General features: G+C 50.7%; 1 protein-coding gene across 2 annotated transcripts; it reads left to right on the plus strand.

Moving 5' to 3' along the window:
• The first annotated feature begins 4,127 nt into the window (after positions 1–4,127).
• TNFAIP8L1 (TNF alpha induced protein 8 like 1) lies at positions 4,128–25,782 on the plus strand. 2 transcript variants are annotated; one of them, XM_037165232.2, is made up of 3 exons: positions 4,128–4,221; positions 17,109–17,717; positions 20,122–25,782. In XM_037165232.2, exon 2 carries the CDS (start codon positions 17,114–17,116, stop codon positions 17,672–17,674), a length of 561 nt encoding a protein of 186 aa, XP_037021127.2. In that variant the 5' UTR covers positions 4,128–4,221; positions 17,109–17,113; the 3' UTR covers positions 17,675–17,717; positions 20,122–25,782. The 2 variants fall into 2 exon arrangements, with proteins under 2 accessions (XP_037021127.2, XP_037021126.2); XM_037165231.2 differs by lacking the exon at positions 20,122–25,782 and having other exon boundaries at positions 17,109–19,996.
• The last annotated feature ends 420 nt before the right edge of the window (positions 25,783–26,202 follow it).

Raw genomic sequence — 26,202 nt, forward strand, 5'->3', positions numbered from 1 at the left:
ATTGCATGATTGTAATTTAAGATAATTTACATACTTCCCACTTCTTGCTTCACTGGAGAATCAGCTCCATGAAGGCTTCTATCTGTTATGTTCCCCAATGGGTTCTCCGTGCCTGGAACAGTATTTAGTATAAAGTAAGTGTTCATTAAATAGATGTGGGACTCAAGAGTACATGAGGAGGTGCCCAGCGTGGGACAGGCCAGAACCTGAATTCCTTGCCTGAGTTCCCATGAACACCTGGTGACTTTAGACAGGTGATAGTAACAGTCTAAATTGTTGACCCACCCAGTCCCACATTACCCGGAATTCAGCAAAGCGGGACAATTAGCCCCAGTTGATGGACAGAAGGAACTGAGGCTGACAAACAGATAATCACTGGGTGCAGCCGGAACTCTGTGATTCAGGAGCTGGACTTCCTCCCTCATGCAGCTAACTCACCTGCTGAGTCTGGGAGTGAAAGGAGGGTTCTGGGGGTGGAGGGAACAGCTAACCAAAGGTGTGGCCCTGCATCCTGGAGACACTGGAACACTTTGTCAGTAGTGAGGTGGTGGGGTGGCTGCATGGGGTGAGGGTGAGGGGCCCACCTCCGGAGGGCTTTTGCCCCCCACACAAGAGGGGCCGGGGACAGATAGATTGTGAGAGTTACGCCTGGGCTTGGAGCATGCGAGTTGAGTGTTGTGGCCACCACCACAGCTGGCTCTCCAAAGCGCCTGGGAGGTGGGGAAGCCGCCAGACAAGGGATTCCCGGAGGCTCCTGGAGAAAAGTCTCCCCTCCCTCGATCCTCCTCTGCATCACTGAGGTCCCATTGCGTAGGGATGAGCCAGAGGCCCAAAGAAGAGATTGTTGTTTCTGGGTCACACAGCCCGGCAGAATGCAAGGGCTGATATTGAGGTGCAAGTGAGGCTGGCTGGGTCTAGGGTCTCAGCTGACTTGGACCCGAGACCCTTCCCCGCACACAGATCCCGCCCACTCCACCCATTTCAGAGAGAGAGAGAAAGGGAGAGAGGGAGAGGGGGAGAGAGGGAAAGAGGGAGGGAGAAAGAGAGGCGCTGCCGGGCTGGCTGTGGGCAACGGACGCCCCCTGCTGCGCATGGCCGGAATCGGCACAGCTACTACCCCGAGACTTGGCCTGAGTCCCGGTTCTGAGCTGAGCCTCTGACCCCAGATAGAGCCCCTTGTCTGTTCTTTACTAGGCTCAGGAGCACCATCAGCCCCCTGGTCAAATGGGTCAACCCCAAGGATATTCGGGCAACTCAGAGAGCTGTACACATTACACCCAACTCAGAGGGTTCCAGATTCTAATCCCACCTCTGTCATGACCTGGCAGTGTAGCCTGGGACAGGCCACTTGCTTCTTCTGAGCCTCAGTTTCACCATCTTTGAAATGAAACAGTTGTAGCCCCTGGCCAGGTTGCTTTGAGATTCGGTGAGTTAATTTATATAAAGTGACTGACACATAATAGGTGCTCAATAAATATTAGCTATACTATTGCTATTATTACCAGATGTACAACTGGGCACTTTCTAAAACAAACAAACAAACAAACAAACAAAAATTTTACTGCAACATAATTCATATACCATTCAATTCACCCATCTAAAGTATACAATTCAGAGTTTTTGTATATTCATTATTCATTTCTAAAATTGTGGTAAATATTTAACATAATGTTTACCACTTTAGCTATTTTTAAGTATACAGTTCAGTGGCATTAAATACATTCATATTGTTGTATAATTGTCACCACCATTTATCCCCAGAACTTTCTCATCCTCCCAAACTGAAACTTTGTCCCCATTAAACATTAACTCCCACCCCCTCTCCCAGCTCCTGGCTCTACCATCTACTTCCTGTCTCTGTGGATCTGACTCCTCCAGGGACCTCCTGTGACTGGGATCACACAGTGTCTGTCCTTCTGTGTCTGGCTTATTTCACTCAACAACGTCCTCAAGCTTCGTCCGTGTTGTAACAGGTGTCAGAATTTTCTTTCTTCTTAAGGCTGAATAATATTCCATTGTCTGGATGGACCACATTGTGTTTATCCATCATCTGTTGATGGGCACAGGTGGCTTCCACCTTTTGACTATTGTGAATAACGCTGCTATGAACACTGAGTCTCTGCTTTCAACTTCATAGGGTCAATATGTACTACGTACGAGTGGAATTGCTCAGTCATATGGTGATTCTATGATTAACTTTTTGAGGAACCACCGAACTTTTCCAGAAAAGCTGCACTATTTTATAATCCCACCATCGATGTTCAAAGGTTCTAATTTCTTCACATCCTGTGAACATTTTTTATTCGTTGTCTTGTTTGTGGGCCTCGAGGCTTTATTATTCTTTTTCTTTAAAGATTTTATTTATTTTTAGAGAGGAGGAAGGGAGGGAGAAAGAGAAGGAGAGAAACAGCGATGTGTGGGTGTTACATGGATAAGTTGCCCCTTGCATGCCCCCAACTGGGGACCTGGTCCACAACCCAGGCATGTGTCCTGCCTGGGTATCAAACCAGCGACCTTTCAGTTTGCAGGCCAGCATTCAATCCACTGAGCCACACCAGCTGGGGCAGCTTTATTATTCTTATGTCACATGTGGAAGACTGAGGCTTGGAGAGATGAACACGTGTAGGCAGATACTGACAAAGCTGGGATTGAACTCACCTCAGTCACACTCCACACCTGCCACACCCACGCAGCACTCATTGGAACAATCTGCTGCGTTTGCTAAGTGCCAAAAACAGCTCCCTCTGCCCCATTAGCTACCCTGATCCAAAGAAGCGGTCTCCATAATTTGGGGCTCTGGGACATGAAGAGATGTATCTAGGTCTCAACGAGGGGCCATTCTGCCCCCAGGGAACACTTGGCAATGACTGGACACATTTTTGGTTGTCATGACTTGGTTGGGCTACTTTGGCACCGAGTGGGTGGAAGCCAGGGATGCTCCGGCCTGACGTACCGTGTGCAAAGGGCGCCCCCACCCCACTCTCACAAGCAGGAATTACTGGCCCCAAATGTGAACAGTGCTAATGAAGAGAAACCCTGGACTAAAGAGAGAGTGAGACTCAGTTGTGGGTGGGACGAGGTGGGACAAGGGGTCCTGGGTTTTGAACTGTGGCCCCACCACTTGTGCGTGCATATTCTTAGGCAAGCCACTTCCCCTCCCTGGGCCTCAGTTTCCCCCTCCAAAATGGAATAAAGAGACATTTCATTTATTTGGGACTCATGAGGTCTGAGTCAGCGCTGTGTGATCTCCAAGTGCAGGACAGGACGAGGCACTCACCAGACACTTGTTGTCTGGCCTGCTCTGGCCTCCCTTGACTCTAGCAGCAACTGGGACCCTGGGCTGGGGCTTCAGGGAGGAAACAGAAGCAGCAGAGGAGCTGGGAGCCGATGCTGGGCCCGGTTCCCAGAACTCACAGCTGCATCCTCTGGGGGGGCCCCAGCTGGCCCCACCGCCCAACCCACTGGCGGCTAGGAGGCTCATTCCCACGGAAACTGAGGCTGGATCTGGGACTCCCCCTGATAGGATCACCAGGGCCTGTTCACCCAGCGACTGCCTTAAACTTCACCCCGAGAATTTATCAGCAACCCAGAACGACTGATCTTCAACTCTGGGTCAGATTCAGCATGTCTGGGGGTATCAGAATCTGCATTTTTAAAGGAGCTCTCAGGTGATTCTGATGTACTTTAAGAAACAAGTTTCTACCCCAACTACTGGTGGGTAAACTGAGTCCCAGAGGGAGGAAGGAGCCTATCCAGAACTGTATGTTGATCTGTTTTTCTCTCTGGCTCTCTCTGTCTTCCTCTCTTCCCCTGCGTCTCTCTCCGTTTTTCACTCAGTCCCCTTCCTCCCCTTTCTTCGGATAGGCCCGGTCCCGCGGCACCCCCAGCATCCGGCTACTTGTGCAATTCCGGAGGAATCCCCCTAGCCTCCTGGCCCCGCCCCGGGCCCGCCCCTCTCACGGAGGTGACCTGCTCCTATTGGCTTCTTTGTACACCGCCCGCACTACCATTGGCTGAGCCCAGGTCTTTGGCCCATCCCCTCCTCCTCTGGCCTCTTCGCTACTTCCAAGAGGGAGGGGCAGGGCGGGGGCGGAGCGATGGAAGGGCGGGCAGAGCTTCCCGCCCCGCCCCTCGTGGTTATCAAGCGCGAGTGCTGCGGTCCCTTGGAGGCAGCGGGGCGAAATCCAGGTGGTCGGACCCACGACTGGTCCCAAAGAGCAGGTGAGATTGATGCTGTGAGTCCCCCATCTCGGCGCATTTCAGGGACCACCTAGCCGCCCTCTGTCTATCTCTCCCGCTGCCCCATGCCCCTGCAACCCCCCTTCCCGGTCAGTCTATTCCTGCCTGAGTTTCTCCCTTTCTCCCTTTCCCTCTGTCTCTGACACTCTCTTGCTGTATGTGTTAGGGAAGAAGGCACAGAGGGCCTGCACTGCCCCATGGGCATGGGGCATTGCTCTGGGACCAGCGAGCCCCCGCTTCCCGCCCCATGGGGACTCTGATGTACTCTGCCCCTTTCACCGTGCAGGGCGCCAGGCGCTAGGGCCAGATTCCAGAGTCGGAAGGGCATTCCAGGTGGTGGGCAGCCCTGCCAAAGGCGTGGGGGTGGAAAGGAGTGTGACTTCCAGCAGGTCCAGGCTGCTGGGATATCCAAGGCCAGGCCCACCCAGACTCCCCAGTGGCCACCTAGGAGCTCCCTAGTGGCCCAAAGCCTTGGCCTCAGTTTTGCCAGCTGTGAGCTGGGACTGTCACCGCTGAAGTAATCTGCAGGTGAGCTGACCCAGCATCACCACCTCCTCTTTCCTGGGGGGCCCCCTGGAGGAGGGGCAGCCCCAGGTGTGGACAGGCCTTCATGGTTACCTCCTGAGTATATGAGCCCAGCTGAGGGCTGTGAAGATCCTGAGGGGCTGCTGATGGGTGAGGGCAGTTTAACAAGTGGTTGGGGAGTTCTGTCTTGGAATTTGACAAACCTGTGTTCCCACCCACCACTCACCATATAGTACCTTGAACAGATGATTTGATTCTCCTAGGCTCAATTCCTGTCTGTATAATAAGAGGAACCCTGGGGTGAGTGCTGCTTCCAGGTTAAGTGCAGGAATGTGGGTCCTGCATGCCTCCTGGGTCTCATCTCCCGTTCTCCTTCTCTGCTCACTCTACCTCCAGCCACACCAGCCTCCACAATCACATGCCTGGCATAATATTGCCTCTGGGCCTTTGCACAGGTTGTTTCCTCCACCACCGTGCCAGGCCCACGATGTCAACTTTAAAACATAACAAGTTGCCTGGATAGGCTGGGCCAAAGGACTGCCAGGCGAGGGCTGGGCAGCTGGGTGGGGCGGGGGAGGGGCTTGCCCAGGGACGCGGTACCTATGGAAACCTGAACAAAGAGCCATAGCCCCAGCCGCACAAACACCTTGGCTGGGCTTCTTCTACTTGGCAGGCTCCCCGGCCTGGGACACCGGTGGTGGGTGAGTACCCAGACGCTGGGGGCTCGAATCCCACTCTCTGGGGAGGGGGACAGGAGGGTCCAGTCCCTAAGAGAAGAGATTAGGCAGGTGCAGACTTGAAGCCCCATGGTGTCCCCTCCTGATGGGGGCATGTCTGAGGTATGTCTGAAACCCAGAGCCTCAGTTTTCTCAGTTTTCTGGGTAGGTAAGGGGACTTTTGGTTGCTTGGGGTCTGATTAGGTGGATTTAGGAGGACTCGGTGTCCCTGTCTGTCAAATGGAGCCACAATAGTGTACCTAGGACACTATCCTCACTTATGTCTGTCCAGCTGTTGGCATGAAAACAGTCTCACTCAGAGGCAGATGCTGAATAATGGCACATGCTGGTCTGGGTTCAGCCCCAGGTGGTGCACACGGAGAGGTGGGTGGGAGCCTGGAGCTGGCAGGACTGGGCCCAGTTCCACAGTGTGCGCACCTTTGCGATCCCTCTACACTCCTTTCCAGGTGGGGGCTCCCTCTGGAATCCCACTCTCCTGAGCTTTCATGAAAGGACCTCAGCCTTTCCCCTTATGTCCAGTGGGGTAGTGGAAGTAGGGGAGCTTCCACCTGGGGGAGCCCCCTCCAGAGTGGTTTGTGCTGTGCTACTATGTAACCTTGGGATAACTCTGTCTTTCTCTGGGTGTCTTTTCCTGGCTGAACAGTGGAGCCCTTAAATGAGATCTCTGTGACCCTCTGAGAGGTCATCTATTCACTCAACAAAGAGGTTCTGAGCACTTACTGTGAGCCAAGCCTGGGGGTTGGAAGAAATGTATTTCATCCAGAGAAATTATGCTTCGTTGTAACTGCCTGAAGATAATGGAGAGTCAGACAGATGGGAAGTTAGTTTGGTTGGAGGTTCTGAGAGGTTCTTCTGGGGGGGGGCGGTTGACGTTTGATCTAAGTCCTGAATGACAAGAAAGAAGCATCCATGCAGAGACCTGGGGGGGGGGGGCAGAGCATTCCAGGCAGTGGGCACAGACCATGCAATGGCCCTGGGGCAGGACATTGCCTGATGTGTTGGAATAACAGGGAGGAGGCCCTTGTGGTTGATACAGAGTGAGCGAGGGGAGGGCAGGGTGGGGAGGGGAGGGAGGAGGTAAGGGCAGTGAGGGGATGGTGGCAAATCTTGCAGGGCCATGAGAGCCTCTGGGAGGACTTGTGCTTTTACCCAGAGGAAGGTGTGAGCAAAGGTGGGATGGGACCTGACTTTGGTGCTCACATGCACCCTCTGGTGGCTGCTGTAGGGAGGACAGCATGGGGCACCAGGGGGCTGAGGCAGTGAGTAGGTAGGTGAGAACTGGGTAGAGCCAGGACTCATTTAGGGGCTGCATCCACACTCCTGCCATGTGACCCTGAAGTTTCCACTTGCTGTTGCAAGTCTTTTGCTCAGCCTGAGCCGGAGTCTGTCCTGTCCTTTCCTCCGTGGCATTTGGCGGCAATCTGCCAATATTCGTGTTTGGCCCCCAAACTCTTTCTTTAGTGGAAATCTGACCACAGTTAAAAGTGTCCTGGCTCCCACTGCAGCCTGGCAGGTGGCCAGACCCTGCCCATCCATGGGGTGGCCCCCAAAGGCTCTGGGAAACCCAGTTCGATAACCGCTGGTGTTTCCCTAACCTCAGGCAAGCCAATCTCCCTTTCCCTTTGGCTGTATCTGAAATGCATGCTGAGTGAGCAGTGAGTGATGGTTAGTAAAGGGCTCAGTGTAGTGGGTGTCCAATATTGCGTGGGGACAAGGACTGTGGGGTCATTTGTCACCGTGGGCAGAGGCCTGGGGCTCCCTGAGGCCATCCTGTGCCATTGCAGCAAGGGCTGGGAGAGGAGAGGAGTGGCTTCGACCTGCTAAGCTGGCCCATCAATTATTGACACCCTTTGTGTGGGGCATGAAGAATTTATGTGGTAGGGGCTGGGGGCGGGTGCCTGTGGGCCAGTGGCACACTGGAGCTGTCTCACCCCAGCTCACAAGAGCCACTTGCTATATTTTCAGGAATTTTGCCATTTAATAATTTTGCCATTATTAAAAATGACAGACTAAGAACTTAGAGTTAAACACATTATATTTGAAGCAAAGATGTGGAATATTATTCAGCCATAAAAAGGAGTGAAGCACTGACACTCGCTATGGCCACGGACCTGGAGACCGTGAAGCCAGACACAGGAGGCCACACTGTGTGTGATTCCATGCATGTGAAACACCCAGAACAGGCACATCCACAGAGACAGGAAGTGGGGTGGTGGTTGCCTGGGGCTGGAAGAAGAGGGAATTGGGGGTGACTTCCAGGAACAGTGGGAGTTGGAGTGTCCAAAATGGGCATTGGGGCAAAGGTTGGAGTCCAAAACACGAAAGAGGTTGGCAGAGGACAGAAGTCCCAGGAGTGGACTGGGCTCCAGCATTCTGGGGAAGGATGTCAGGGGCAGGCAGGGGTCGACAGAGCCCCTCGGTGTCTGGACACCCATTTCACAGATGGGAAAGCTGCCCCTGAGCATGGGGCTTGTCTGGGGCCACTGTGGGAGGGTAATGGTGGCCTCTGAGGGGCGGCGTGTAGGCCTGTGGCCCTCTTCCTGTTCCTCCAACACTCCAGGCGTGGTCCTGCCCCAGGGCCTTTGTCCAGGCTCTTCCCTCTGCCCGGCTCAACCTCCCCCCAGACCTTGTCTTTTCGGTCTCAGCTCCAGGGGCACCACCTCAGAGAAGCCCTCCTGACCACCCCAGCCCAGTCACCTGCCCGTTCCTGGCTGTCACTCCCTTCCCTGCCCCTGTGGCCCCTGTCTCCCCTGAAATTATCCTGTTTATTTCCATGTTCATTGGTTTCTGGCACCTCCTTCCAGTATGAGCAACAACTCGTAGGGGGCCACCTTGGAAATTTGGAGGGATGCTATTTTTCTCCTGAAATAGCAGGATGTTCTGGTGTTTGAGAGCAGGGACCAGGGTACTAGGGGTCTGGCCACACGCAGGGCAGCCCTGGGCCTCATGGCTTCCTAATGTCCCCCCAAAACACAAGCTGATGCATGGGGGTTTTTTCTGCACTGTTTTCATATTCAATGACTATTCCTGGGTAAATCAAAGGGAGATGGAGCTCCTTTTTGGTAGGATTTTATAGCTATATGTTCACTACATGGGCAGACCTCCACTTCATCCTCAAGTGCAGTGAGCTGGAGCTTTTGAGGGAAATTCTTCTTAATTAAGCACGTCTTGAGTACCGACTGAGTGCTTGTCCATGTGGAAGTGATTTATAAATCTTAAGTTGTAGAATCCTTTTATTTTCCGTTTATATTACAGTTTGGACCAAGTTCTGTGGTTTTTTTTTTTAAATTTTTTTTATTGATTATGCTGTTACAGTTGTTCTATTCCCCCTTTATTCCCCTCCACCCTACCCCTCATCCCCACCATTACCCCCCTTTAGTTTATGACCATGTGTCTCAAGTCCTTTAGATTCTATATTTCCCATGCTATTCTTGCCCCCCCATCTATTTTCTATCTACTGTCTATGTTACTTATTTTCTGTACCTTCTCCCCCCTTCTCCTCCTCCCACTCCCCTGTTGCTAACCCTCCTTGAGATCTTCATTTCTATGTTTCCACTCCTGATCTAGCTGTCCTTTTAGTTTGCTTTCATTTTAGGTGTGGTTGTTAATAACTGTGAGTTTGTTGTCCTTTCACTGTTCATGTTCCTTTAACTTCTTTTTCTTAGATAAGTCCCTTTAACATTTCATATAATAAGGGCTTGGTGATGATGAACTCCTTGAATTTGATCTTATCTGAGAAGCACTTTATCTGCCCTTCCATTCTAAATGAAAGTTTTGCTGGATAGAGCAATCTTGGTTGTAGGTCTTTAGATTTCATGACTTGGAATACCTCTTTCCAGCCCCTTCTTGCCTGTAAGGTCTCTTTTGAGAAATCCGCTGACAGTCTGATGGGGACTCCTTTATAGGTGATTGTCCCCTTAGCTCTTGCTTCTAGGATTCTCTCCATTTTAATTTTGGCTAATGTAATTATGATGTGCCTTGGTGTGTTCCTTCTTGGGTCCAACTTCTTTGGGACTCTCTGAGCTTCCTGGATTTCCTGGAAGTCTATTTCCTTTTCCAGATTGGGGAAGTTCTCCTTTATTATTTGTTCAAATAAGTTTTCCACTGGTGGCTGTGCCTTTCCCCCTTCTGGTACCCCTATAATTCGGATGTTGGAGCGTTTAAAGATGTCCTGGAGGTTCCTAAGACTCTCCTCATTTCTTTGAATTCTTGCTTCTTGACTCTTTTCTGTTTGGCCATTATTTGCTTTCTTCTGGTTCACTCCATTGATTTGAGTCCCAGTTTCCTTTTCATTGCTATTGGTGTCCTGTGCAATTCCATTCATTTCAATTAGTTTCGCCTTCATATATTTGTCTAATTTGTCGGTATAATCAACCAGTTCTGTGAGGATCCTGATCACCAATGTTTTAAACTGTGCGTCTGTGAGTTTTGCTATTTCTTCATCGCTTAGATCTATTGGCTCTGGGGCTCTGAGATCCTCCTGCGCCATTCTTGGTCTGTTCTGGCCCTTTAAGTGCCAGAAGCGGTGCCTTGGACTCCCAGGTCGCTGGGTTGTGACGCTGTATGTGGGGGCGTGGTCAGAGCGGGGAAATGGCGGCCCCCTCTGCTGTTTCTCACAGCTGGGTGCAGAGGAGCAGCGCCTTAGGTGGTTCACCTGGGCCGGGCCACTCAGAGTCGCTGGGTTATGACGCTGTATGTGGAGGTGGGGTCAGAGCAGGGAAATGGCGGCGCCCTCCACTGCCGCTTGCCGTGGGGACCTGCCGGCTCGGTCCAACCGCCCACTCCCTCGCCTGTCCACCTGCGCACAAATGCGCGACCTCAGTCAACACGCAGCCCCGCTGCCCCGCTGTCTCCCCCGCAGTCGCTCGCCTGGTCGCTCGCTGGGTCGCTCACTAGGTCCGACCCTGCACCTGGATTCCACAGGCCTTAGTCCGTCTGACCGAGTTTTCCTGTGCAACCCTGCTTCGCCAGCCGCTGGTTTCGCCCCTTACCGGTCAGGCTGAAGAATTTGTTGTTAACGGACTTCTGAAAAGTTCAATTTTCCGTGTTCTGGCTGTGTTTTCTGTTGCTAATATTTAGTTTTCTCTAATCTTGGTTGTGTGAGAAGGCACGGCACATCCACCTATGCCTCCATCTTGGCGGAAGTCCCAAGTTCTGTTTTTTAAATTTTAAATTCATTCAACATAAAAACGAGGTATAAAAGATATATAGTAAGGAGCACAGAGTTGTAAGTATATACACTTAAATTTTTTTGAGGGAGAGAGAGGTGGATTTGTTGTCCTACTTAGTTTCGTATTCATTGGGTGATTCTTCTATGTGTCCTGAGCAGGGATCAAACACTCAACCTTGGTGTATCTGGATGACGTGCCAACCAACTGAGCTACCCAACCACCTGAGCTACCCGGCCAGGGCTACACTTAATGGTAACTCTGGGCTGGTGTGGCTCAGTTGGTTGGAGAGTCATCCCATACACCAAAAAGTTGGGGGTTTGATTCCCAGTCAGGGCACATACCTAGGTTGTGTGTTTCTCTCTCCCTCCCTCTGTCTCTCTAAAATCAACAAACATATTTTAAAAATATTTTAAAAAAGTAATGCCCTCGCTGTTGTAGCCCAGTGGACTGAGCATAGGTCTGCAAACCAAAGGGTTGCCAGTTCGATTCCCAGTTGGGGCACAGGCCTGGGTTGCAGTCCAGGCCCCCAGTAAGGGGATGCATGAGAGGCCATCACACACTGATGTTTCTGTCCCTCTTTCTCCTTGCCTTCCCCTCTTTCTTTCTTTTTTTTTTTAATTTTATTTATTTATCTTTAGAGAGGAGAGGAAGGGAAGAAGAGAGGGAGAGAAATATCAATGTGTGGTTGCCTCTTGTGTGTCCCCTGCTGGGAACCGGCCTGCAACCCAGGCATGTGCCCTGACTGGGAATCGAACTGCGATACTCTGGTTTGCAGGCCCGCACTCAGTCCATTGAGCTACACCAGCCAGGGCCCCCCTCTTTCTAAAAATAAATTTAAAAAATCTTTTTTTTTAAGTAAGTTCCACTTGATAAGATATAAACTCAATATTTTATTTATTTTTATTATTTTTAAAAGTTATTTTTTAAAGATTTTATTTGTTTGTCTTTAGAGGGGAAGGGAAGGAGAGAGGGAGAGAAATATCAATGTGTGGTTGCTTCTTGTGTGTCCCCTGCTGGGAACCGGCCTGCAACCCAGGAATGTGCCCTGACTGGGAATCGAACCACGATCATCTGGTTTGCAGGCCCGCGCTCAATCCACTGAGCTATACCAGCCAGGGCTAGAATCAATATTTTAAAGTATTCAAATTCCAGAACATTCTAGCACCCCAAAAAGAAGCCCAGTCCCCATCATCAGTCACTCCTCTTCCCCCTCCCCCAGCCCCTGGCAACCCACTTCCTGTGTCTATTGATGTGCCTGTCCTGGACGTTTCACCTAAATGGAGTCACACACTGTGTGATCTTTTGTGTCTGGCTTCTCTCACTGAATGCTGTGGTTGCAAGGTCCATCAGTGTGGTGAGTGCCAGAGCTTCACTCCTCTTCCCAGCCGAGTAATATTCCAGTGTGTGACTGGACCACATTTTGTTTATTCATTTGTTGATGGATATCAGGGTTGTTTCCACTTCCTGGCTGTAAATCGTGCTGCTGTAAACGTGTGTGTGTGTGAATTTTAGGTGGATGTGTGTTTTCATTTCTTTTTTTTTTAATATATATATTTTTAATTTTTTAAAATATATTTTATTGATTATGCCATTACAGTTTATTTCCCCTCTTCATTCCCCTCCACCCTGCACACCCCTCCCCCACCATTCCCCCCTTTAGTTTATGACCACATGTCTCAAGTTCTTTATATTCTATATTTCCCCTTCTATTCTTGCCCTCCCCCTATCTATTTTCTACCTACAGTCTATGCTACTTATTTTCTGTACCTTCTCCTCCCTTCTCCTCCTCCCACTCCCCTGTTGCTAACACTCCACATGATCTTCATTTCTATGGTCCGGCTCCTGATCTAGCTGTCCTCTTAGTTTGCTTTTGTTTTAGGTGTGGTTCTTAGTAACTGTGAGTTTGCTGTCCTTTCACTGTTCATCTTTTTTATCTTCTTTTTCTTAGGTAAGTCCCTTTAACATTTCATATAATAAGGGCTTGGTGATGATGAACTCCTTGAATTTGATCTTATCTGAGAAGCATTTTATCTGCCCTTCCATTCTAAATGAAATCTTTGCTGGATAGAGCAATCTTGGTTGTAGGTCTTTGGATTTCATTAACTGGAATACTTTTTTCCAGCCCCTTCTTGCCTGTAAGGTCTCTTTTGAGAAATCCGCTGACAGTCTGATGGGAACTCCTTTGTAGGTGACAGTCCCCTTATCTCTTGCTGCTTCTAGGATTCTCTCCTTCATTTTAATCTTGGCTAATGTAATTATGATGTGCCTTGGTATGTTCCTTCTTGGGTCCAACTTCTTTGGTACTCTCTGAGCTTCCTGGATTTCCTGGAAGTCTGTTGCCTTTGCCAGATTGGGGAAATTCTCCTTTATTATTTGTTCAGATAAGTTTTCCACTCATGGGGTTCCTCTTCCCCTTCTGGTACCCCTATAATTCAGATGTTGGAGCATTTAAAGATGTCCTGGAGGTTCCTAAGCCTCTCCTCATTTTTTCTGAATTCTTGTTTCTTCATCCTTTTCTCTTTGGTCATTTTTTTTCCTCTTTCTGGTCCACTCCTTTGATTTGAGTCCCAGTTTCCTTTCCATTACTATTGGTTTCCTGTGTATTTCCATTCATTTCAATTAGTTTAGCCTGCATATGTTCCTCTAATTTGTGACTAAAATCCACCAGTTCTGTAAGCATCCTGATCACCAGAGTTTTGAACTGTGCATCTGAAAGTTTGGCTATCTCTTGGTCGCTTAGAAGTATTGGCTCTGGGGCTTTGAGCTGTTCTTCTTCTTGAGCTATAATGTTTTGGTCTGTTTGTGCTTGTTAGTATGAGTTGCGGAGCCTTAGGTGTTCACCAGGGTGGGGCCACCCAGGTCGCTGGGTTGTGATGCTGTATGTGGGGGAGGGGTCAGAGAGGGGCAATGGCATTCGTTCTGCTCCCTCTCAGATTCTGTCCCCTCTGCTGCTTCCCACAAGCAAATTGGGCCCTTCTGGTGCTGGTTCCCGGGTGTGTGGCCTTGTGTACCCTCCCGGACCCTGTAGGTCTCTCCAACGAACTCTCTCGGCACCTCGACCCCAAAAGTCTTTCCAGTTGGTGCTTTCAGGCTCTAATTCCCATAGCTGGGGCCCTGGCCTGCTCGGTCTGTCTCACTGCTCATTCCTTCACCTGGTTTATCTGCGCGCAAATGTGTGACCTCGGTCAGCCAGCCACCCCACGCCTGGGATCCACCAACCACTGCCTGCACTCCTGGGTCGGTCCAGCTGAACTTTCCTGCCAGACCCCGCTCTGCCACTGACTCTGCCCCTCTTACCAGTCTGGCTGCATTTTTGTTACTAAAACTTTGTTGTCTTTAAACTTGGTTGTGCGAGGAGGCACAGTGTTTCCACCTACGCCTCCATCTTGGCCGGAAGTCCAGAGGTGTCCTTTCTGTTTCCATTTCTTTTGAATGGATGTTTGTGAGTGGAATTGCTGGGTCATGTGGCAACTCCGAGGAGCTGCCAGAAACGGCTGCACTATTTTCCATCCTCCCACCCATGTCTTAGGGTTCCAGGTTCCCCACATCCTCACCAGCACCTGATATGTCTGTGTTTTGATAAGAGCCGTCCTTGTGGGGGCGAGGCGATGGATCACTATGATTTTGACTTGTGTTTCATTAGAGGCCAGTGATGTGGACCATCTTTTAGCTGCTTGTTGGCCATTTGTATACCTTTTTTGGAGAATGTTAGGCATCTTTTATTTAGAAATAATTCACATAACATAAAATTCACCTTTGAAAGTGTACACTTCACTGGTTTGTAGTGTATTCTGAGATGTACAACCACCTAACTCAATGATGCTTTATATTCGTGGGGGCCCAGACTGAACAGAACATGGAACGTTCCAGATCCCATCCCCTCCATCCCCTCAGATGGTGGCCTTTGTTGCTATCTATTAGCTTTACTTTTAAAGTGGTGGGTGGAGGTAGATGGTAGTGCCTGCGGATTCCATTTCAGGGTGGTGCTGGGGCACCCCAACTGTTCTGTAATGAGGAGGCATGGGGTCTAGAGGGGGGATCTCTTGCGGCCATTGCTGGTCCCCAGTGCCCGGTACACGGTTGGAAGTTCATGAATGCTCATTGAGCAGCTGAATGAATGCCCTGGCAGAGCCTAGATGAATCTTCAGTGGGTCTTTTTTGGTTGTAATGACAGGGGGTTTCTGGCATTTGGGGGGCAGGGACCAGGGACACTAGCTATCTGGCCCCTGAGCCCCTCTGGGCAGTTCTGGCTACCTCCTGGCTTGTTTGCCTTCTGCCTGGAGCAAGCACAGCAGGCAGGAAGGAAGGCCCGGGTTTATTTTGGTCCATGGCCTGCTCCCCCGGGACAGCAGTCATCCCTCTGGCTGCTTGAATGGGGGTGTTTCTGGCAGAACAATGGGTCGGGGAGGGGAGGGGGCATGCAGCTGGCTGGCCCAGGTGGGGCAGGTCTGGAGACTGGCTGGAGCGTGGAGGCTGGGAGAGGAGTCTGCGGCTGCCTCCGCTCCCAGCTCTTTTCCTGCTGGGCTTGGAGACAGGGGTTGCTGCAGGGGGCCCAGGCCCTTCCCAAAGTGCGTAAATAGGCTCAGCTCCCCTGAGAACCGACACGCTCAACCTCAGGACCTGCGGAGTAAAAGGACTTGCCTGGGCTCACACAGTAACCAAGACAGGCAGAAGGAGCTGGGCTCCAGGGCCCTTGGGGTTCAGAGGCCTGGGCCTCATCCCTGGACTTGGAGAAAGTTTCCCTCTGAACCTCACTTTGCCCATCCATAACCTGGGGAGACTGGACCCAGGCCTTGGGAGAGCCTTCTCATTTCCAGTGTTTGCCCACATCCTTCCCCTTACACGTTCAACAGGCACCGTGGGCCACTTGCTGTGTGCCAGGCCCCGGGCTGGGAGACACAGCCCCTAAACGTGCCACTGGGCCAGGGAAATGGACGTGGAAACCAAGGGGCTTGAGGCCACAACGGAGGATGCCCAGGGCGCCGCGGGAGCCAGGGACACCAGGCCCAGGTTGGCACTTCTGGGAAGGCTTCCAGGGATGCTGAGACTTGAAGGATGAGGAGGAGTTTGTAGGATGAATATGGGGGGAGGGTCCAGGTAGAGGGAATGGGATAGAGTGTTCTAGAGACACTGGTGGGAGGGAACTCGGGAGGCACAGGTACTTGTGCCAAGTGGTGAGCCTGACGCCGCTGCTGCTCACAGAGGCCTCTACGTGCAGGTTGCTGGAGGCTTGGCCCTTAAATGGCAGAGTCCCAGGTGGTGGTGCCCAGGGGACACTCACAGCCTCGTGGGCACTGGGTTGGCCACGAGCTTCTGCCCTAAGGCAGAGTTCTGATCTTCCCTGTTTTACAAATGAGGAAACTGAGGCATGGGGCAGTGATGTTTCTTGACCCAGCAGTCAGAGCCAGGAGTAGGCCCTGAATATTGGGGCTGGTCTTCTCATGGGGGACAGTCCCCAATCCTCTAAGACTCAGAGTGACTTGCAGGTGTGACCTGGGGAAGGTGAAGGGGCTAGAGGTGCAGAGGCACTGGGGGCAGGCAGTCACTGTCCTCTTGTGTGGCCTTGGGGAAGTGGCTTGGCCTTTCTGTGCGTTTTCTTCTGCACAATGGGCAACCTGCCCAATACCTGGTGGAAGTGACAAAGTGGGCGCATGCTGCCAGCTCCGGGCTTGCCACATGGTGCTGAGTCAGCGGGGCTCCAGCTCTGGCCTGGCCTTTGTGGCCCTGAGGTCCGGTGACTGGCGTAGGGGGCAGGGACGGTTGCCCCAGTAATCCCTGTTCCCCGCCTAACCTCTAACATGGCGGCCGAGGGTTGGGACTGCTTCCAGGGTCCGAGCTCCCACAAAGACGGGCTTTGTGGGAGCCTCTTGGGCTGAGTGGGTGCCCACATGACATTCCTGGTCCGGCCGGCCTGGGGCCATAGCCGGGGTGGATTCTGACTAGGGCCTGGGCAGCGGGTGAGGGCTGGGGGTGGGTCTGAGGCTCCCCTCATTCATTCCACAGATGTTTCTGGAGTCTCCAAGGATACGGTAGAGAAGGAATCAGGCTCAGGGCCTCTGCTGTGGCCTGGGGTGAGGCAGGCAGCAGGGAAGCAAAGCAGGGGGTGCTTGGGGTGCTGTGTGGCCTGAGGAGGTGCCTCCCCAACAGTTTGATGGTTCAGGGGTGGCTTTCTGGAGGAGGCAGTGTCCAGCCTACGTGGAGGGATAAATCTGCAAGGAGACGCAGAAGCCTGGGGGCCCAGGCACTGGGGTGTGTATGCAAGTCCACCAGGACAGGGGCAGGGCCTAAGGGGTTTGGGGGAATGTAAAAGTTCACCCGGGAAGAGGCAAAGGCTTGGGAAGGTGGTGGGAGCAAACAAAAGCCACCTGACCAGGCCAGCCCCGTGTGGCCCGGGTCCGTGGGAACTGATGCTGGGTCTGTCTTTCCCCCTGGGCAGGGCCGATGGACACCTTCAGCACCAAGAGCCTGGCTCTGCAGGCCCAGAAAAAGCTCCTGAGCAAAGTGGCAACCAAGACAACAGTGGCTGTGTTCATCGACGACACAAGCAGTGAGGTGCTAGATGAGCTGTACCGTGCCACCAAGGAGTTCACGCGCAGCCGCAAGGAGGCTCAGAAGGTGCTCAAGAACCTGGTCAAGGTGGCCGTGAAGCTGAGCATCCTGCTCCGAAGCGGCCAGCTGGGCGGGGAGGAGCTGGCGCTCCTACAGCGCTTCCGCCAGAGGGCGCGCCGCCTGGCCATGATGGCCATCAGTTTCCACCAGGTGGACTTCACCTTTGACAGGCGTGTGCTGGCCACTGCCCTCCTCGAGTGCCGGGACTTGCTGCACCAGGCCGTGGGCCCGCACCTGACCACCAAGTCCCACGGCCGCATCAACCATGTCTTCAGCCACTTTGCCAACTGCGACTTCCTGGCCACACTCTACGGCCCAGCCGAGCCCTACTGCTCCCACCTGCGCCGGATCTGTGACGGGCTCACCAGGATGCTGGACGAGGACAACATATGACCGCTGTCTACAGTTTTCCTGCTGGGGGTTGGGGAGTCGTGAGGTTTTTTTATGTTTTAAATGACCTCTTTAATCCCCAGTGTGATTCTAGCCAAACTCCCTGGACAGGTGACCCGTCCCCTTTCTGAAGATGCTAAACCATTTACAGCAGCAGTTTTCAGAACCCACGTCACCTAACCGCGCTGGGAGAGGAGCCCAGCGTGGCCGCCAGAACAGCCCCCAGGCCAGCAGCCTGCCCTGTACCTCAAGCCTGCTCGGGTCCACCTGTGCTGAGCAACGACAACCGGATGGTGCCCCTCAAACCACTGGGTGCTCTCTGAAAGCTGATGCTGCCTGCTTCATGTTGTAGCCTGGGCTTTTTAACTCCTTCAGAAAGGACTCATCCTGCCCAGGCTGGTGTGGCTCACTTGCAGGTTTGATTTCTGGCTCAGGCACACATCTAGGTTGCAGGTTCAATTTTCCGACTGGGGGTGCTTAGGAGAGGCAACCAGTCGATGTTTCTCTCTCACATCGATATTTTGGTCTCCCTCTCTCTAAAAGCAACGGGAAAAACATGAGTCATACTGAACTGGGAGAAAGGAAGTGTTATGGGGTGAGCAGGTTGCCCCCCTCATTCCTTTGTTGAAGTCCTGACCCTCAGTGACCCAGATCTGGCCGTAGGGTCGTTGCTGACGTAACTGATGGATGAGATCACAGTGGGGCACAGCAGGCCCCTAACCCAGTGTGACTGGGGCACTTAGAAAAGGGAGAAATGTGGACACAGGAGGAATGCCATAGGAAGAAAGAGGCAGAAATTGGAGGGATGTGCCTCAAACCAAGGGACCCCAAGGATCACCAGTGACCCCCAGCAGCTGGGACAGAGGCCTGGAACAGCCCCCAGAAGGAACCGGCCTGGCCGGCACCTTGGTTCTCAGACTTCTGGCCTCTGTCACGGAGAGGGAGCAGGCTCTCATTTTGGCCGCCCACCCCAGGGAGCGAGCGCAGGGAGCCATGGGCAGGGTTGCAGTGGGTGCTGGTGTATGGGTGAGGACACCTCGATGTACCCAGAACCCTAGCTCTGACTCCCGCGTGGGCAGGGACAGAGTGTGCCCCACGTACAGAGGACACGAAGGTAAAGCCATCTGAGATGTGGGCAGTATTTTCAACAATCGCTTCGTGTTTAGAAAACAAATACACTGACAAACACTTTTCAGACCTCAGAAGGCAAAGCTCACCAAATCGTGGCTTTGGGGACACCCAAAAGATAGTGATTCTCCCCTCGGGCCGTGGATGGACATGCGGGGTGTGGCAGTGTATTTGCAGGTTTTGTCAGAAGGGGGCAGTGTTTGCAAAGTAGGGCTGCGGGTCCATTTGGGTCAGGTTTGGGAAGGTTTCTCCCGAGTGCCCAAGCGGGAGGAGGAATGATGTCCAGTGACTGTTTTACAGAACTGGGTCTGGTCCATTCAGGGTGAGTGTTGCAAACAGGAGGCCTACAGGCCTTATTAGGCTAGAACATGAGTTTGCTTACCCCATCCAGGGTTTGAGCCAAATGGAATCAGCTGACAACACTTAAAAGTGGAGAACTGCACATACCAATCTGGATTTGGAATTTCTCTCAGCAACTCAGCTAAGCCTGCATTGCCTGCTGGTGAAGCTGCATAGAGGTTGCCCCCTCTGCTTTGTCACAGTCTCCACCACTCCCTTTTGCCTCTCCCCAGCCTGTTGTGCTAGTTGATAAGATTATGACCTCAGATTCAAGTTAGCCTTTCTGTGGTTCAAGGAAGCAGAAACCATTCTGCTTCCTTAAAGAAGCCAAAGCCATCCACCTGAGAGCCAGCTCCTCCCACTTCCCGCTCCACCGCTCTAAGGCCAACTTTCTCTCTTATCTGTCCAGTCCTGAGGTAGCTCTTCGTATTTGAGAGCAAAGGTGCATGTTGAGTATCCCAAGAAGCCCTAGATGAATTTTTCCCCCAGATTTTATTTACTTTTAGAGAGAGGGGAAGGGAGGGAGAGAGGGATAGAAACATAGATTGGTTGCCTCTCGCACACCCTCTACTGGGGATCTGCCCCACAACACAGGCCTGTGCCCTGACTGGGATTCAAACCAGAGACCTTTACGTTTCCGAGACAATGGCCAACCCACTGAGCCGAACCAGTCAGGGCCCAGATGAAAATTTTTCCCCTGGGTTCTGCTGACCGAATTGATCAATATGCATAATAATGCTTGTACTTGTTCCTTGCTGGGTTATTCAGCTTCTTGACTCTTCATAAATTTGGGATTTAATTTTGGAAAACCAAACAGCACTGCAGAAAATCTTAAATAAAAGCACATGTCTTCCATTGGCAGTATGTGAAAATGGCTTGACTTGCTTGGTGCTGAGTTTTCTCCTCTTGGGGTTTTTGCCTTTTAAAAAACAATTTTTTAAAATTTCAATTACAGTTGACATACAATATTATATTGCTTTCAGGTGTCCTGCATAGTGGTTAGAGATTTATGTGACTTACGAAGTGATCACTCCGAGAAGTCCAGTCCCCACGTGGCTCCACCCTGGTCGTCACAGTGCTGTGGCCGTATTCCCTGCGCTGCATTTTACACCCGTGACTGCTGGGACCTGCTAGTTTGCACCTCCCTCCCATCGGCTTTCACACGCAGCCTCCTGCTCCCTCCCGTCAAGAAGCTATCAGTTTGTTCTCCGTATCTACGCCCATTTTGTTTCTTAGACTCCACCTGTAAGTCATACAGTATTTGTCTTTTTCCATCTAAATTATTTTACTTAGCATAATTCCCCTCTTGGTCCATCCATAGCGCTGTAAATGGTAAGATTTCATTCTTTTTTATGTCTGAGCAGTATTCCATTGCAAGTATCTATCACATCTTTATCTGCTCGTCTCTCAGCGGACACCCAGGCTCCTTCCATATCTTGACCGCTGTGAATAATGCCGCAGTGAACGTAGGGAGGCACCTATCTTTTTGAATTAGTGCTTTTATTTTCTTTGGCTAAATACCCAGAAGTGCAGTTGATGGATCATGTGACTGCTCTGATTTTTTAAAAAAACTTCATCCAGGGACATTTTTTCCCATTGCTTTTAGAGAGAGAGGAAGGGAGAGAAACATCAATTTGGTTACCTTCCACATGCTCCCCAAGACCGGGCATTGGACCTGCAACCTAGGCACGTGCCCTGACCAGGAATCGAACCTGCAACCTTTTGGTTACAGGATGACATTCCAACAAACTGAGCCACACGGGCCAGGTCTACTTTTAATTTTTGAGGAAACTCCACACTGTTTACTATAGTGGCTGCACCGATGCTCAATCCCACCCTCGTGCACCGTTGGCGGGGCTTCTCCCCCCACACTCGCGCCAGCGTGTTGCTGGTTGGCGCACTGACAGCCACTCTGACCGGGGAGGGGGTGAGATCTCACTGCTTTTGATTCACGTTTCCCCGATGAGTAGTTGAAGGTGACCATCCCTATGTCCTCTTCACTGAAATGTCTACTTGGGGTCTCTGCCCCTTCTTAAGTTGGACTGGATGTTGTTATTGCCCAGTTCTAGGTGTACACCCTTGTGATTGATGATTTCAATCATAAATTTACTGAAGCTTGTTTTGTGGCCTCATGCTGTGGACTACCCTGGAAAATGTTCCATGTGCACTTGGAAAGAATGTATATTTGGCTGCTTTTGGGCAATATACCCTAAAAATATCAGTTAAGTCCACTAGTCTAATGAGATATTTAAGGCCAGCTTCTTGTTGATTTTGTCTAGAACAGGGGTGTCAAACTCATTTTCACTGGGGGCCACAGCAGCCTCATGGTTGCCTTCAAAGGACTGAATATAACTTTACGACTGTGTAAACGTAACTACTTTAACAGTTAAGTGAGAGCTCGGCGCTGTTGCCGGGTAGAAACAAGGTGCCGGTGGATAAAACAAGGTGGAGGCCGGAATGGGCCCGCGGGCCTTGCATTTGCCACCTGCCCTCCAGAAGATCTGCCCATTGATGGCAATGCGATGTTAAAATGCCTGTAACTACTGCATTACTGTGGATCTCTCTCTTACGTCCATCAATATTTACTTTATATATTTAGGTACTCCTGCACTGGGCACATAGAAGTTTACAAGTTATTTCCTTTTGTTGGATTGGATTGATCCCTTTATCATTATGAAATGTCCTTTTGTTACAGCCCTTGTTTTTTTTTTAAAGATTTTATTTATTTATATTTTTAGAAAGTGGAGAAGGGAGAGAGGAGGAAAGAAACATTGATGTGAGAGAAAAACATCAACTGGTTGCCTCTCGCACATGCCCCATCTGGGGACCGAACCCCAAACCCAGGCATGTATGTGTCTTGACTGGGAATTGAACTGGTAACCTTTCGCCTTGCAGGATGACACCCAACCAACTGAGCCACACCAGTCAGGGCTACAGCCCTTGTTTTATTTTATTTATTTTTAAAAGAATTAATTCATAATTTATTTTTATAGAAAGGGGAAGGGAGTGAGAGAGGGAAAAATATCGATGTGTGGTTGCCTCTCACATGATGCCCACGCTGGGGACCAGGCCTGCAACCCAGGCGTGTACCCTGACTGGGAATCGAACCAGCAACCCTGTGTTCACAGGCCAGCACTCAGTCAGTCCACTGAGCCACACCAGCCAGGTAAAGCCCTTGTTTTAAAGTCTATTTTTTCTGATATCAGTATTGCTACCTTAGCTTTTGTTTTTTAATTTCTGTCTGCATGAAATCTCTTTCCCATCCCTTTACTTTTGGTCTGTGTGTATCCTTTGATCTAAAGCGAGTCTCTTGTAGACAGCGTGTGTAAGAGTCTTACTTTCTCAACCATTCAGACACCCTATGTCTTTCGAACGGAGCATTTAGTCCACTTACAAGTGAGGTGCAGTCAAACCTCGGCTCTCGAACGTCTCCCATCTCAAACAGATCGGCTCCCAACCAAGTTGTTCATGGAAAAAATGTCTCAGTTGTTGAACCAGACTTTGGCTCTCTACCCGACAACCCTTTCATGCTGATCCCTGGGAAGAATGATTCGGTTTTCAAACAAATCGCTTCTCAAAGAGGCTTCCAGAATGAATGAAGTTTGAGAGTGGAGATTCCACTGTAATTATCCATGGGCATATAATTATTGCTATCTAATTTTCTGATGGTTTTTGTGGTTCTGTTACTTTATTCTCTTGCTCTCTTCTTGTGTCGGTGACCCTCTCTAGTGCTGTGTTCGGATCCCTGTCTATTTCTTGGACAGCTCTTGGAGATTTTCATCTGTGGTTATTGTGTACTTCACACATACCAAGCTATGATTACAGTGGTCTGTTTTCAGCTGATGGTTGCTTAAGTTCGAACAAATTCTAAAAACTACAATTTTCACTCAACTCCCCCCATATTTATCTTTTTGACATTATTTTCTTCTCTTGTGTCTCCCTTAATTTATTGCTGTAATTACACCTAATCCTACTTTTGCCTTTTAACCTTTGTATGAACTTTATAACTGGCTGACCCACTGCTTTTACTGTTTGCCTTTGCTGGTTAGATATTTTTCTGTCCTATATACATATTTTTAAACTTTTAAAAGATATATTTTATTTATTTTTTTCAGAGAAGGGAAGGGAGGGAGAGAGGGAAACATCAATGTGTGTCTGCCTCCCATGTACCCCCTACTGGGGACTCAGCTGGCAACCCAGGCGTGTGCCCTGACTGGGAATCGAACCCATGACGCCCTGGTTGGCAGGCCACAACCCATCCACCGAGCCACACCAGCCAGGGATTCTTTTCTATATTTTCTTTTTCATATATATATATTTTTACTTAAGACCCTTTAACATTTCTTTGAATACTGGTTTGGTGGTGATGAACTTCTTTAGCTGTTTCTTGTCTGTGAAGCTCTTTATCTGTCCTTCAGTTCTACACGATAGCCTTGCTGGGCAGAGTAGGCTCGGCCATAGGTCCTTGCTTCTCATCACTCTGAATATTTCGTGTCAACCCCTCTGGCCTGCAAAGTTGCTGTTGAACAGTCAGCTGAGAGCCTTATGAGAGCTCCCACATAGATAACTGCTTTTAGAATTGTCTTCAACCTTTGGCATTTTCACTATGATGTGTCTTGGTGTGGGCCCTTCTTTGTGACTCTGCTTCCTGGAATTGTACGTCTGCTTCCTTCACCATGGTAGGGACATTTCCCCTCATAGTTTTTCAGCTCCCCCTCCGCCCCCCACCCCCGTACCTCTGTGCGGCAGATGTTGGTATGCCTGATGTTGTCCCAAAGGCCCCTTAAAGCAACCTCATTTTTAAAAATTCTTTTGTTGTTCCAATTGGGCATTTTCTCCTACTTTCTTACAAATCGCTGATCTGACCCTCTGCCTCATCTAATCTGATATTGATTCCCTCTAGGTATTCATTTTCGTTTTTGAACTCTGAATCTGACAGGTTGTCTCCCTTTCTTTTTCTTTAGATTTTATTTATTTATTTTTAGAGAGAGGAAGGGAGGAAGAGGAGAGAAACATTAATGTGTGGTTGCCTTTCATACACCTCCAACTGGAGACCTGGCCTGCAACCCAGGCACATGCCCTGACTGGGAATCAAACTGGTGACCCTTTGGTTTGCAGGCTGGCAGTGAGCCACACTAGCCAGGGTGGTTGTCTCCATTCCACTTAGTTCCTTTTTTTAAAAAGACTTTATATTTAGAAAGGGGGGAGGGGAGAGAGGAAGAGGGAGAGAAACATTGGTGTGAGAGGGAAACACTGATTGGTTGCCTCTTATAAATGACCTGCCTAGGGACTGAACCTGAAAGCCAAGCATGTGACCTGACCAGAAATTAACATTTCGCTTTGTGGGAATTCACCAAACCCAGTGAGCCACACTGGTCAGGGCTTCATGCAGTTCTTTCTCTGGAGTTGTGTCCTGTTCTTTCATTCAAGGTGTTTGTCTTCTCAACTCGGCTGCCTTCCTGTGATTGTTCCTGTGTACCATGTAGCTCTGCTATGCCTCCTGTGCTTGACAGTGGCCTTATCCAGCAGTTGTCCTGTGGGGCCCCATGGTGTCCTTGGCCACCTGAGCTGAATGCCCTGGGCGGTGTCCCACGTGGGTTGAGTTGTCCTCCTGTTGCAGCTGGGCCTTGACTGCTGCTGCTGTGGGGGGTTGACCTTCAGGCTGATGTGCTGTGAAGGCTGGTCACAATACAGCAGGTGAGTTGTAGTGTGAGGGATGACTTTGTGGGACAGGAGTCACTTTAGCAAGGCTCTGGTGAGGCCAGGCACTGGGTGTTTTTGATCTCGAGCCTCCTGGGAGGGGCTCCAACACAGGCCAAGTTCAGTGTGACTTATGCCAGGCCTTGGGGCTCCTTGGTGGGAGCTACAGTGCTCTATGGTTGGTGGTCACTGGTACCAGACTGGGGCCCTCTGGAGGGCACTACAATGGACGCCGAGGCCCGCTGCCACTCGTGTCAGGTTTGTGACTGCTTAGTTGGAACTATTTCCTACTCAAGAGTGGGGCCACCTGATGGGAGTTAAACTTCAAGTTCAGCCTGGTCATGGCTTGTGCTGGGCTTGGGGCCTCTTGGCAATTGCTATAATGCACACCAAGGCTAGCCACTGCTTTTCAGGATTTGTGGACCTTTGAGAAGTCTGTAGCACAAGCCTAGGCCAGCTACCTCTGATGTGGTTTGTGGATTTGGGGGGAAATATGCAGTGTGAGCTGAGGTAGGCTGTGTGTGTGGAAAAGCTGCTGGAAGCAGCCCCGGGTGGGTGAGCAAGCGGGGTGGGGTGGGGTCTCGGCATCACCAAGTGGGACGGACGGTGTGAGCCAGGTGAACAGAGCACAGTTTTGGTGCCTTCCTGAGCCAGCCAGTGGGGTCGGGGTCGGCCAGGGCTCCACAAGAGCATTGGTGTCTGCCCGAACTCCCGTCTCCAGAGCTGTCCCACTCCCTGCCCCAGTAGCCTCAATGAAATTAGCCAATTTAGTTATTTTCCACGTGTCCCTGATGCTTTTTGAACAGCGGCCCCAGCTGTGGATTTTAGTGAGTTTGTGAGCGAGTGAGCCTGTTTTCAAGCCCTTTAGGAAAAGCACCTGAGCCCTGGCTGGTCTGGCTCAGTGGATTGAGTGCTGGCCTCTGAACCAATCCCCTCTCTGGACAAATGAATAAAATAAATTTAAAAAAAAGAAAGAAAGAAAGAAAGAGAGAAAAGAAAAGAAATAAAATAAAAGAAAAGAAAGAAGGAAGGAAAGAGAGAGGAGGAGGAGAGGAGAGAGAGAGAGAGGAGAGGAGAGGGAAGGAGAGAAAGGAAGGAAAGGAAGGAAAGGAAGGAAGGAAGGAAGGAAGGAAGGAAGGAAGGAAGGAAGGAAGGGAGAAAGGAAGAAAGGGAGGAAGGGAGGAAGGGAGGGAGGGAGAGAGGGAGGGAGAGAGGGAGGGAGAGAGGGAGGGAGAGAGGGAGGGAGAGAGGGAGGGAGAGAGGGAGGGAGAGAGAGAGAGGAGAGGGAGAGGAGAGGGAGAGGAGAGGGAGAGGAGAGGGAGAGGAGAGGGAGAGGAGAGGGAGAGGAGAAGAGAAGAGAAGAG

The sequence above is a fragment of the Artibeus jamaicensis genome, unplaced genomic scaffold (genome assembly GCF_021234435.1).
Source record: "Artibeus jamaicensis isolate MK-2021 breed Jamaican fruit bat unplaced genomic scaffold, CSHL_Jam_final scaffold_537, whole genome shotgun sequence".
Lineage (NCBI taxonomy): Eukaryota > Metazoa > Chordata > Mammalia > Chiroptera > Phyllostomidae > Artibeus > Artibeus jamaicensis.

Coding starts and splice junctions, on each gene's coding strand:
- TNFAIP8L1 (XM_037165232.2), top strand. CDS start 17,114: ATGGACACCTTCAGCACCAAGAGCCTGGCTCTGCAGGCCCAGAAAAAG.